Genomic DNA, 13,432 nt, shown 5'->3' on the forward strand with positions numbered 1-13,432 from the left:
TAAATATTTTATTGATATCTTTTATAAGCTTATGCACATATCCTGGAAACATATTAAAAATGAATAAGCAGTGTTGAGGTAAAAGTTCATAATGTGGCTAGATAGAAAGTGACATGTTAGTCCTCCCTTAGGTTTGATGTTTGTTTAAATGCCAAAAAGAGTGAATGCTCTTGTGACAGGGCGGAGCTGATCCGGACTGATTTCCCATGCCTGCCTGCCTCTGACATAACAAAACCTGATGGTCTCATCTGTATCCTGATCCTCTGCCTGACGTCACCCATCTTCTGCCTACCCCTAACTGGTTAGTCCGTTTAGATTTTTGTACGGACTTGTGCAATTATCTGTCCTGCCCTGTATCTGCCGAGTTGTATAATTAAACGTCGTTACCAACTGTTCCTGGTTACCTGTGGTGAGCCGAAGAGATAAGATGAGTCTCAACAATCAGACCGTCCGTGGACAAGAATTGACCAGCATCAGCAACCTTCAACCCGTAAGTATCAGCCTTCCTTATGTAGCATCCGGAGAAACACTTTAGCCTTTTAATGGGGATATTATATACAAAATGTTAATGCTGCTACTCTATGACACCTTAAACTAATTTAAATGATTTCTTTCTGTACTGTTTGTTATTGCTATAACTGGTTTAACATTGAATGTGTAAAGGTAACGTCGATACATTTCAGAGTGTGTATTCTTGAAAAGCCTGAGATCAAATAGAACGTTACCTCGGGAAAAAGAGGAAGTTTCTCCGATAAATGTGTAAGATTATTGGAGAAAAACTGGCTTTAACTGATAGATTTCATAAAACTTAACAATCTGGGGTTGGTTTATGAAATGGGAAGACTTCCAAGAATGGGTAGCAAAGGGAGTAAACCAGTTGAAACAGGGGCCCATTGTTAATCTCATACTTTCAAAATATGGCTCTGATAGTGTAAAACATTTACAAGAATGCTGTGATGAATGTGGTTTCCCGGCAGGAGGGTCGTTAAGTACGGCACAGATACGGAAACTAGGCATGATCTCCAATGCTACTTCACTCATTTACGTCAACACTGATTATTGTACTGTAAATGCTCTTATTCTGTCTAATCTTTATGGTTTTGCTGTGAAGCACTTTGGGCTGCAATTCTTGTATGAAAAGGTGCTATACAAATAAAGCTTATTATTATTATTATTAAAATAAGGCAACTGGGTTTGTAAACAAGCCAAACATGTAAATGAGTGTTTTTTGTTGTTGTTTTTTTTACACACAGAATGCAGTCACCATCTGTGTGTCGGCAAGAGTCCTCTTCAACATGGAGAAGGAGCAGCAGATCTACGAGCAGCAGAGCCTGGAAGACTACATCAAGTATCAGGAGGACCATGAAACACAGCCTTTCAGTCCCGGTCCCGCCTTCTCCTTTGTCAAGGTCAGAGAAACACACTTGCACACTATCTTACCCACTGCAGTGATATAGTAACGTCTTTTTTTGTAAATTCCTAATCTGTGTTTGTGTTGCCAGGCTCTGGAGGCGGTGAACACTCGACTGAGGGAGCTTTACCCTGAGAGCGAGGAGCTCTTTGATGTTGTGCTCATGACCAACAACCACAGCGAAAAGACAAGACTCATCAATACCATCAAGCATCACCGTGAGTTACTAACATGAACCATAAAAACTTGTGCGGCGGGGGTTTAGTTATGGTCATAACAATCTAATGTGCACTTATGTTCAATGTCGATACAGAAAGTATTGTGACTGATCTTGTCCTTTTTTTTTTTTCCAACGCTGACACAGCACTCGGTGGGGTAAATCCACACTCACTGGTACTGGAAATGACAAAAATACTATGAGATCATAGTGCGTCACAACAGTTTAGAGTCTGCATTTTATTACAAAAGAAAGTGCCAGACAGACATCTCCTGATAAATGTTCCACATCACAGCAGATTTATTTTATCCATCTCACAGCAAATATGACAAGTTATAGGAGATATTATACTGTACTGTATGCTTACAGTGTTTCTGTTAGATGTAGTTGAGCGATTGAGAAACTGTAACCTAAAAGTATCTGATCAACAACAGAAATCAAACTTATATTTAACATTTCTGAGGTGAAGAGTCATCAGTCCCTACGTTGCTAAATCAAATCAAATCAAATTTATTTGTATAGCCCAATATCACAAATTATACATTTGTCTCAGTGTGCTTTACAGACTGTACAGGTTACGACATCCTCTGTCCTTAGACCCTCGCATCGCACAATGAAAAACTTCCCAAAATTAAAGGGGCAAAAATGGAAGAAACCTCAGGGAGAGCAACTGAGGAGGGATCCCTCTCCCAGGACGGACAGACGTGCAATAGATGTCGTGTGTACAGGATAAACAACATAGTACAAATACAACATTTGACAGAAATTATGTTGTGTTGGAAAAAAAAAATAGAAAGTATGGATGAATCCAGGAAAATGTCAATAAGGCTTCCCGGTGTCCAGCAGGACCAGGTCAGCAGGCGCTGTCACGATTCATGATCCTGACGTAAACTTTATCAGTGGCAACCTGCCACATGAGAGACAGACACTCCGGGGATGATACCCCAGATGGTGAGTTAGTAACATACATTTACATAAATGCATACAGATAGAGAGGGAGAAGAAGAGAGGGAGGGGAGGAGAGAGGAAGAGAAGGAAGAGAGCAGGGAGGTGTCCCCCGGCAGTCTAAGTCTATAGCAGCATAACTAGGGGCTGATCCAGGGCAAACCTGAGCCAGCCCTAACTATAAGCTTTATCAAAAAGGAAAGTCTTTAGCCTACTCCTAAATGTGGAGAGTGTGTCTGCCTCCCGAACACAAACTGGAAGCTGGTTCCACTGGAGAGGAGCTTGATAGCTGAAGGCTCTGGCTCCCATTGTACTCTTAGAGACTCTAGGAACCACAAGTAACCCTGCAGTCTGGGAGCGTAATGCTCTAGTTGGTTTATAAGGTACTATGAGATCTTTAAGATATGCTGGAGCCTGACCTTTAATTGATTTGTAAGTCAGGAGAAGGATTTTGAATTCTATTCTGTATTTTACCGGGAGCCAGTGCAGAGCAGCTAATACAGGAGTAATATGATCCCGTTTCCTTGTTCTTGTCAATACACGTGCCGCTGCATTTTGGATCAACTGAAGAGTCTTAAGCGACTTTTTGGGACAACCTGATAACAATGAGTTGCAGTAATCCAGCCTTGAAGTAACAAATGCATGGACTAGTTTTTCTGCATCATTTTGAGACAGGATGTGTCTTATTTTTGCAATCTTACGTAGATGAAAGAAGGCAGTCCTTGAGATTTGTTTTATGTGGGAGTTAAACGACAGATCTTGATCAAAGATGACGCCAAGAGTTTACAGTGGTGCTGGAGGCCAAGTTAATGCCATCCAGAGCTTCTATGTCATTAGAAAATGCGTTTCAGAGGCGTTTAGGGCCAAGTATAATAACTTCAGTTTTGTCTGTGTTTAAAATCAAAAAGTTGCTAGACATCCAAGTTTTTATGTCCTTAAGGCATGCTTGAAGTTTAGCCAATTGATTGGTTTCATCTGGTTTAATTGATAGATTGATATAATTGGGTATCATCCGCACAACAATGAAAGTTTATAGAGTGGTTCCTTATAATATTGCCCAAAGGAAGCATATATAAGGTGAATAGAATCGGTCCAAGTACAGAACCCTGCGGAACTCCAAGACTGACTTTGGCTGTCATGGAGGATTTATCGTTAACAAGTACAAATTGAGATCGCTCAGATAAATAGGACTTGAACCAGCTTAGTGCGGTTCCTTTTATGCCAACACAATGTTCCAGTCTCTGTAGTAGAATGTCATGATCAACAGTGTCGAAAGCAGCTCTGAGGTCTAACAAGACAAGAACAGAGACGAGTCCTTTGTCTGACGCCAATAGAAGGTCATTGGTAACTTTCACCAGTGCCGTCTCTGTGCTATGATGAACTCTAAATCCAGATTGAAAAACCTCAAATAAACTTATTATGTAAAAAAATCACAACTGTTTTGCGACTGCTTTCTCAAGGATTTTAGCGAGAAAGGGAAGGTTAGATATCGGCCTATAGTTGGCTAAAACCTCTGGATCAAGACTAGGCTTTTTAAGAAGTGCTTTTATTACAGCTACATTAAAGGATTGTGGTACGTAGCCAGATAATAGAGACAGGTTGATCATATTTAATAACGAGGTGTTAATTAACGGTAAAACTTCTTTAAACAGCTTACCAGTTTAGTTCCGACAAGTCCTTCAAAAGATGAAATGACTTCTTAAGTGCATTTATTTTTAACTCCAGTTGAAAAGCTTGTTATCTTAAAGCTGCACCAGTTAACATTATATAACAATGGATCAAGTGTAAAATGAAAGGTGTCGCTCATACGTCGGCCAAAGACTCATCAGTGTGAGTTACTAACATGAACCAAAACAAACTTAAGGCTGGTGTTTATCCTTGTCACAGGGAGTGCTTGGAACCAAATGCAGCACACGGGAAACCAGGAACAGTTGGTAACAACGTTAAATTGTACAATTCGACAGGACAGATAATCAGCACAAGTCTGTACAAAAATCCAAATAGACTAACCAATAAGGTATAGGCAGAAGATGGGTAAACGGTCAGGCAGTATATGCAACAGGAAATCAGTCCGGACCAGCGTGCTGGAAAGTCTTGCATTAGTCCAAGTACAATCTGGTAAAGAGTGGAAGAGCAGGTGAGGCTTAAGTACTGGCTTAATTGAACATGAGATGCAGCTGGAGCCCAGGTGAGCTGATGAGGTGGAGTGGAGGCGTGGTTGGTGGAAAACTACAGAGGCGCGGCAGGTATAGAGAGAAGCAGACTGACACTTTCAGATTCTTCTTTAACCACAATGTGTAGAATTTCTATGTGAATTATCTTTTAAATTAGTACGTTCTCATTTGCTGTATTTTATGATTATACCACTTGGGGGTGCCAATGTGGAATTTGTTTAACGTGGCTTCTTATTAATAAAGAGTCATGGGTTTCTCACTTTCCAATAATCTATCATATCCGCTGAACAAAGATTAATGAGGCTAATAACATCGGGTTACAATCTACCCTTTTCAACGTCCACCTGTTATCACATGACCAAAGTTCCATTCTTAGATCAGGTGTTGACGCCTGAGCTGGTTCTGCTCACTAAAGGTAGGCAGCAGGATACTTTCGAAAGCTTTGGAAAAAGCTAAAAAAAAAGGGATACATTTTACCACAGAAATATTTTTACCACAGAAATAATAAAAGAAAACTTGATTCAGCGTCAGTTGTTCTTACTGGAATATATGTTTATTACAACATAAATCTGACGTGAGAAAAGATATTGGTACAGCTTGTTTTTTTCATTCTTGATATAGCTTCAAATATTGTCCTGCTGAGTGGGTTTCTTGCTTTCAGGATCAATAACTACTGTATGTGTCATCGCACATCCTGGCTCCTTACAGGGCTGCCAAAGCACAGCGCTGACATACATGGTTTAAGCCAAGCGGAAAAGTCTCAGGCCCTTTCATGTCACTCCGAGTCTTCTCTTCATTTCCTCGGCTCTGTCTCCTAAAGCCACACGCCACCTGCGATCAGTATTTGATGACAGTGATCAGCTATGAATGTAAAAATAGGAAGTTATGCCCACGATTTGTTTGATTCTTGCATATCTTCAATTAAATGCACATCAGCTGTTCCCATATCTTTTGATTCCTCCTCTCTGCAGAGTTGTTCATCAAGCGCTTCTGTACGACCGAGGGAAACAGTCCCATAGGCTACTTGAAGGCCTGCCACACTAACCTGTACCTGTCTGCTGATCCAGTCAAGGTTCGAGAAGCTCTGGAAGAAGGTACACATTACTGAGAAGCTGTGTAGCACTGTCCTGAATGCATTATAAACAGACTCATAAAGCATTATAATCTGCTTATAACACTGTATAGTCATAGTTATGAGCACTCGTAAATATTCATAAAGCTTTATAACAAACACAATTTTTATTAATTAGGTCAAACATCATATACTTCATAATTGCTGGTCACTCACTGACAAATGCTTTATTTATTTATAAGTCTGTTATAATGCGTGGGCTTCATAGGAAGCTGTAATACTAGACTACAGAAGCAAAAGGTAGTGTCTCCGCTACACGCTAAGATGTATTCATACACACCTGTTCCTCATCAACACTCTCAGGTATAGCAGCAGCCACCATGTTCACCCCAGAGAAGATGACTGAAGTGTCGGAGACCCAGCTGCGTGTCGCCTTCGATGGTGACGCTGTGCTCTTCTCTGATGAGTCTGAGCGCATTTACAAGGCCCATGGACTGGACAAGTTCTTTGAGCACGAGAAGGCGCACGAGAAGGAGCCTATGGGCCATGTACAGTATACTCAATAGAGACTATTATCAGTATCAGTATGTAGTACATTCAATGAAATGCTGGTTTACTATAACTTAGGTCTTATTTTGATGCTTTTGACGATCATTTCTATCACTTGTGATACAATTGTACAGACAGAAGACATTTCTGAGGTTGGAAACATGGTGACATGTCTACAAAAACAACAACCTGAAAGAACCAGAATCAAGTGGTCAGACTATCACACAGGCTGCTACCAAGACAGATTATCACAAGAAATTCAATTGGAGGTTAAACTGAAAGTGAGCACACCTAAAAAGTCGGCAACAGTCTGTAATTGAGCATGAGTGCAACTACATTAAGTCCAGGAGGTCAAAGACGAACACAGAGTTTGGTCTGTAAACTTGGTTGATCATTTGACCAAATGTGGCTAATGTCGGGGTTTGTGTTAAAACCTGCCTGACCGCTCACTTCTTGTTCCCATCTGACTTGTTTGTTTGAACTTGGTAATGACAAAGTTATCATACCAATAGGAATGATAGCTACTACTATGAAAGTAAGTTATTAAAAAGCAGCTGGTAAACTCTGCATATAGAAAGTTACGAACTTTGGCTTTCAGGCCAGATTCTACTTTAAGTAGATTTGTATGTGTAATGAGCCTCAGATAAATGTAGACACTGCCAAATAGAGACTGTGGACTAAGTGTATTCCTTCTTCTTTGTGCAGGGACCATTGAAAGGTTTCCTGGAGGCTTTAGGAAAGCTGCAGAAGAAGTTTTATGGCAAAGGCCAGCGCATGGACTGCCCCATCCGGACCTATTTGGTGACTGCTCGCGACGCAGGCAGTGCTGGTTACAGAGCCCTAAATACTCTGCGCTCATGGGGTCTGGAGATCGATGAGTCCCTCTTTCTTTCAGGGTCATCCAAGGGCCCCATGCTTGAGAAGATCAGGCCGCACATTTTCTTTGATGACCAGATGACTCATGTGAATGGGGCACTGGAAATGGGGACAGTAGCGTGCCACGTGCCCAATGTGGCCTATAACCCTTTAGAAAGAGATTAAAAAAAGCCCATCAAAAGAAAGTATATCTGAAGTCAAGCAGAACCAAATATCAGAAATAAAACATGTAAAATTCTAAACAATATTAGTTTAGAAACATGAAGTGATTTCATATAATCTTTGATAAACATGGAGAATGCAGCTGGAAGTGCTAACTTCAGTAGAAGCTGCACATCTGCACTGGAGACAAGTAATCAGTCACTTTAAGCATCTTCATTTGGATTTATACAGTTTTATCACTTTACTGCTCGTCTGTGTGTTGGAGAGTTTTTAAAACTGGTGCCTTTATTGTCAAAGCTGCATGTTGTTGGTTTATGTATGTTGTACTTGTGGTTGTTTGAACAATGTCTTTTAAGATTGCAAGTTGGTGAAATTGTAATATAGATTACTTTTCATTTATTTTATATTATTTCTTGTTCAAGACAATAATGATACATTTGTACATTCAGCACTTATTGACATGCATTGTGTATCATTTTTATTTCCGCTGATTTTCCCTAAAGTGCCGAAGGTTCTGTGTCTCTTGTTGCCTGTCTGTATTATTTAGTCTTTTAGGTGTGTTGTTATTGTTACTGTTGCTCTACTGTTCTGTGTATGAGTGTGAAGCAAGTTGGTGTTGAATAAGAAACTTGTTCAGATGTGGAATCTGGGCCAAATGAGTACTGTGGACTGGTATACAATCAAGTTTGTTTCAGTAAAAAGGTTTAAAAAGAGAAAGGCACTATTTCCTTTATTCTCCTGCCTCTAAAAAGTGGTTATTTATTGGATCGCAGAGCTGAAAGTTTAAACTTTTCACTCGGTTAAGAAGTATAACTAAAAAGCAAGAGCTAAGACGAGACGATGGTGGCTTAAATAATTCTTCCTGTTCACAGCAGGGGGAGACAGACACCAACCTACGGACTACATCCTCAACATCAAATGAAGAGCAGTCAGTCATTATCACATCTTGTGAGGTTGTGTGTCTTTCTGCGTGAATGTCTGGACACATCACGACTGCTGGGATCATATCTTAAGATGGTCTCTTGTTTAACTTATGTTTTTGCAACAATCAATGTAATATTGTACATTGATATTTCTAACAAATGCAGTATTCCTCACAATTTCAATGAATGCCCCATAGTGACCTGTCTGTTGTCACACTATTACAAGTCCTTACACTTATATCTAATCCCCCCTTTGTCCCCATTTACTTCAAGTATCCAAGTGAAAGTAAAAATGTTGGTCGTAGGTTTCAGTTCCTCAAAAATTATTCTTGTAGTTGTTGGGATAGTCATAGGGAAAATATGTTTGTACCCACGCCCAAACATAAGCAGGTTATTAACACTTTCCTTTGAGCTCAGTTAAGTCTCACCTCAGACACAGACGCTCACTCCCAAATGATGGAACAACTTTGTAAGTATAATTTTCTTTGACGAAACCGCTTCTTCTTATTAGTCAGAAATATATTTTGGCATCTCAGTGGGAATAACATGTTTGTTTTCCTTTTGTGTTTAATCAACAGGTAAGGCCTTCTTTAATGCCACCGGTAAGACCCATTGGAATCACACACATTTTAAACATGTTAACCTTTAAATCTCAAAGTCCCTCAGGTGTACTCTTATCATTGGAGAGTTTCTTCTGCCATGTTTTCTCCCAGGAGGTGCAGCGACCACGATGATGACTCCCGAGATTGTGGAAGACATGGGTTACGACTCAATGGATGAACTACTACACGACATTTTTGCTACAATCTTGATGTTATTGGGTAACCTGAATATTTTATTTATAAATGTTATAAGTTTATGCACATATTTGGGAAACGTATTAAAAATGAATAAGCAGTGTTGAGGTAAAAGTTAAGAATGTGGATAGAGAGAAACTGACATGTTAGTCCTCCCTTAGGTTTGATGTTTGTTTAAATGCCAAAAAGAGTGAGCACAGTACAATTAGGTGCTTTATGAAATGGGTTTTATTATCATCAAAACATTATTTTTTAAAACCACAAGAGCTCAAACGTGCTTAAATGTCTTTTAAATGATAAAAGCACAGCAAAACACACCCAATACAAAATCAAAAACAGGAAAGATAAATAATTAAAACATGTATAAATCCCCCATTTATTAAACCTGTCAATGAACATAATTTATCTTTTTAAGACAACTACAAATCAGATTTTCTGTACTGAAAATAAATTTGATAACATTCAAATATAATTTAGTTTTCATGTGTAGGACACACACTCAGCTTAAAGCAATATCTTTCAAGAAGGAAGTTGCAGCTCAGTGTGAATAAAGATTTTTTGTTTTCTGTTTGCGTGTCTTTAACAGGTCAAATCTTCTTTATATATGCATTTAAGACACATTGCGCAACACGTTTTAAACATGTTAACCTTTAAATATCAAAATCTAGTTGTACTGTCATCATTAGAGACGATGTTTCTTCTGCTTTCATTTTTCCAGGAACTGCAGGGGGTGCGGTCCTGGCTCCTATTATTCTGACCTTCTTAGGTTTCGGCGCAGTTGGAATAGTAGCAGGCTCCATTGCTGCTAAACTGATGTCGTTTTTTGCAATTCTTTATGGAGGAGGCGTTCCAGCAGGAGGTCTGGTGGCAATCTTGCAGTCATTGGGTAAACTGAATTTATATATTTTTATCTGTATAAACGTCTGTCTCCAGCCATACAAATATCTGGAAAAGTGAAACTGTTTATAGTAAAGAGGTGCAGCCTAGGTGTAAAAGTTAAAAGTGAGGCTCAGACGTGTGTGTATATATATATGCATACAGTATATATACAGTATATATATATAAATAAAGTTTCAATGATTACATTCATGAATTAATTTAATATAATATGTGCTGATAATCATGGATGGAGGAAACATTGGGAGTGTCTTCAAGTTTCAGTTTGTGGGAGGATTTGCATCAAAAGAGAGAAAAGAATAGAGAACAACTTTCAATCACCTTCAGATATACTGAAGTCTTTTAGACTGAAATAAAAGTTTATGAACAGTCAAGTGTAACTGATGACATGTTGGGAATCTTAAGTGAAATGTGATCTCTCTGCAGGTATGGCAGGTTTCACATTGATCGCCAACGCATTTGCAGGTGGTGTTGGAGGAGCGGCAGCATGGCTGCTGTCAGAAATTTGTAAGACAACCGGAACCCAAACATTCATTAAAGTATGAATTATAAGAAAGTATACTGTTATAACGAGATAAAAAGTCTAAAAATGCCAATTTTCATCTTGTCATTAACTATTTCAATAAGCCAAAAGCTTGTTTTATAAATGTGGAAGATGCAGCCTGGTGTCATTTTCACGATGTTCATTAGCTCTGATGAATCTTTGTTCTGCCACCATTTAACTGAATCTTTGTTCAATAAGATGAAGCTTCTGTGCTCTTGGAATACTTTGATCTTTGTTATGCTGTTTAATTCCAAACCAAAATAAAATGCATGCAAAATAGAGGAATTTGTCATTATTGTTGTTGTTGTTGTTATTGTTGTTGTTGTTGTTACCATGGTAGTTGTTGCCATTTTAATGACGCAATTTCAAACATTTTACTGGAGTAAATTTGACAAGACTAAGAGTCACAGTGGTGCTTTGAGCTGAACATCAGCCTGCTAACATGCTCACAATGACAATGCTAACATGCTGAAGTTGAGCAGGTATAATGTTTAATCACCTAGCATGCTAATATGATCTAATTAGCACTAAAACAAAGTACAGCTGAGGCTGTTGGGATTGTCATTAGTTTGGATATATGAGAAGCTAGGGGACCTCCAAAGTCATCACAATTCATCCAACAGTAATCGAGACATTTCACTAAAAACTAAAATGTCAACCTCATGGTGGCGCTATCAGGGAGCCACACATCTTCTGGGGAACATGAATCTGTATAAAGTGTGACCATCTGCATCTTTTCTAACATATGGTTATCCTGCCGCAGCGCTGTGAGTTATGTTCATAAACATCTATTGTGCACTTGTTATGTTCAATGTCGATACAGAAACTATTGTGACTCTGATTTTTGTTCAGCAGAGCAAAAGGTTTGGGCAGCGTATGAGTGTTAAAGCTTTTGTTTCCAACGCTGACACAGCACTCGGTGGGGTAAGTTCGGTGGGGTACTATGAGGTCATAGTGCGTCACAACAGTTTAGGGTCTGCATTTTACAACATAAGAAAGTGCCAGACAGGCATCTCCTGATTATTTGGTCCAACTCACAGCAAATATGACAAGAGTTATATTATATATTATATAGGGTGGTGATGGCGTAGTGATCTAGTGGTACGCCTTCCAAACAAAACATTAGAATGTCGGGAGTTCAATACCAGGCTGCCACCATTGTACCCCTGAGCAAGGTACTTAACCCTGAGTTGCTCCAGGGAGACTGTAGTTAGTTCAATGTAAGTCGCTCTGGATAAGAGCGTCTGCTAAAGGACCTGTAATATTATACTGTATGTATATTAGATGAGTTTATTACAGTCATTAGTAGAGACTGTCAGCCTGCCTCACGTCATTCAATTAATCCAAAATGTAAAATGTGCAACACCTTTACTTAAAGTAAAGTTAACTTTTTTTTAATATATTAATTCTAGGAGAGACAATAATCATATGCATTAGTTCAATACAACAAGGGTAAGAAGATAACGTGTGCTACATGTTAATGTTCTTTTATACAACACTTTGGTGCTCTTTGTTTTCTGCAGCACTTTGGTCATCTTATACTGTGTCTAAAAGTGCTCTAGAAAGAAACTTCACTTACTTCCTGTATGATGGGGTTAAATACTTTACAGTGTTTCTGTTATATGTAGTTGAGCGACTGAGAAAAACTGTAACCTAAAAGTATCTGATCAACAACAACAGAAAACAAACTTTGCATATTTAACATTTCTGAGGTGATAAGTCGTCAGTCCCTACGTTGCTAAACCAGTTTAGATCGACTTCTTAATTGCATTTATTTTTAGCTTGAGTTGAAAAGCTAGTTACCTTAAAGCTGCACCAGTTAACATCATTATATAACAATGAAGTGATTGTGTAAATGCAAGGTGTCGCTCTATAAAGTTCCCTCCAGCTGTATCAGCTTCATAGCATCTAATTCATTTCCTGTTCAAGTTGTCAAGAATGCAGGTGAACCTATCCAAAGACGAGCATCATAACAGACACGGCTGCAGTGGCCTATTATTAACAACATTTTGATTATGTGTTCGTTGTACATTGATTCAACCCATGGCAGTGTAGAGCCAAGGATTTTTGGGGACATGTTGACAATGCGCTGCGAGTTTCTGCATGAGTGTCCAGGCTGCCGTACTAAACTGTTACAAATGTAGTGAGGATACTTTCAATGATGGCTGAAAGAAACTGTCGGAGGATTCAGTGTTTGCTACGTTATCTGAGTGAGAAGTCTCTGCTGGGCTTCTTTGTGGATGGGGTCTGACTTAATATTTAATTAAATGTATTGCTTATATTTATGGGCAGAATTTTAACTGAGTCCGCATTGGTTAATTACAGTGTGGAGGAATTTACCCTGAAAATACCTAAAAACGACATTCCCAAAGTAAATTAAAAGTTGCTCTTCAACCATTTGCACCATATGCATGGTTTTGGTCTCATTCAAAAGATAACACTCCAAGTGCTTCTGGCACTGAGTGATAGTGGTCTGAATATACTGAATTTGAAGAAAGTAAACTCTCTCTGTTGTTTTTATTGAAACAGATGCCTGAAGATGACTATAGCTGGTAGGTAAGAGCTGTACAAACACAATAAGAACATAGCATCAAGTATTACCAAGTTCAGGTTCAAATTTCAGAACAAAACCACAAAAACACAACATATTAGACAGGTTTTTCTAAGAGTAACACCAGGCGTTTCCAAGCTGTGCAATTTGGAGATATTATAATATTTATTCATAAAATATTATTTGTATTGCTCATAAATAACTATTATACAGCCATATTCCCCGTCCGTAGTATTGACACAGAGTTAGTGAAGGATAATCACATTTTTTGTAATATTTTTGTATTTCTTTTTTACTTGAATATAATAAATGCA

At 38.8% G+C, this 13,432-nt stretch overlaps 1 protein-coding gene across 1 annotated transcript; it reads left to right on the top strand.

Moving 5' to 3' along the window:
- Window positions 1-427: 427 nt before the first annotated feature.
- On the top strand, window positions 428-8,173 carry LOC115027722 (cytosolic 5'-nucleotidase 1A-like). The gene is made up of 6 exons (XM_029461199.1): window positions 428-490; window positions 1,254-1,409; window positions 1,503-1,629; window positions 5,719-5,841; window positions 6,183-6,367; window positions 7,074-8,173. Exons 1-6 carry the CDS (start codon window positions 428-430, stop codon window positions 7,407-7,409), a joined length of 990 nt encoding a protein of 329 aa, XP_029317059.1. The 3' UTR covers window positions 7,410-8,173.
- Window positions 8,174-13,432: the final 5,259 nt, after the last annotated feature.

This window comes from Cottoperca gobio, chromosome 22 (genome assembly GCF_900634415.1).
Source record: "Cottoperca gobio chromosome 22, fCotGob3.1, whole genome shotgun sequence".
Lineage (NCBI taxonomy): Eukaryota > Metazoa > Chordata > Actinopteri > Perciformes > Bovichtidae > Cottoperca > Cottoperca gobio.

What these genes read in the sequence shown, in the direction of transcription:
- LOC115027722 (XM_029461199.1), top strand. Translation starts at nt 428, where the DNA reads ATGAGTCTCAACAATCAGACCGTCCGTGGACAAGAATTGACCAGCATC. An exon ending in GCATCAGCAACCTTCAACCC is followed by an intron (nt 491 to 1,253) that starts GTAAGTATCAGC and finishes TTTTACACACAG; the next exon opens with AATGCAGTCACCATCTGTGT. An exon ending in CCGCCTTCTCCTTTGTCAAG is followed by an intron (nt 1,410 to 1,502) that starts GTCAGAGAAACA and finishes TTGTGTTGCCAG; the next exon opens with GCTCTGGAGGCGGTGAACAC.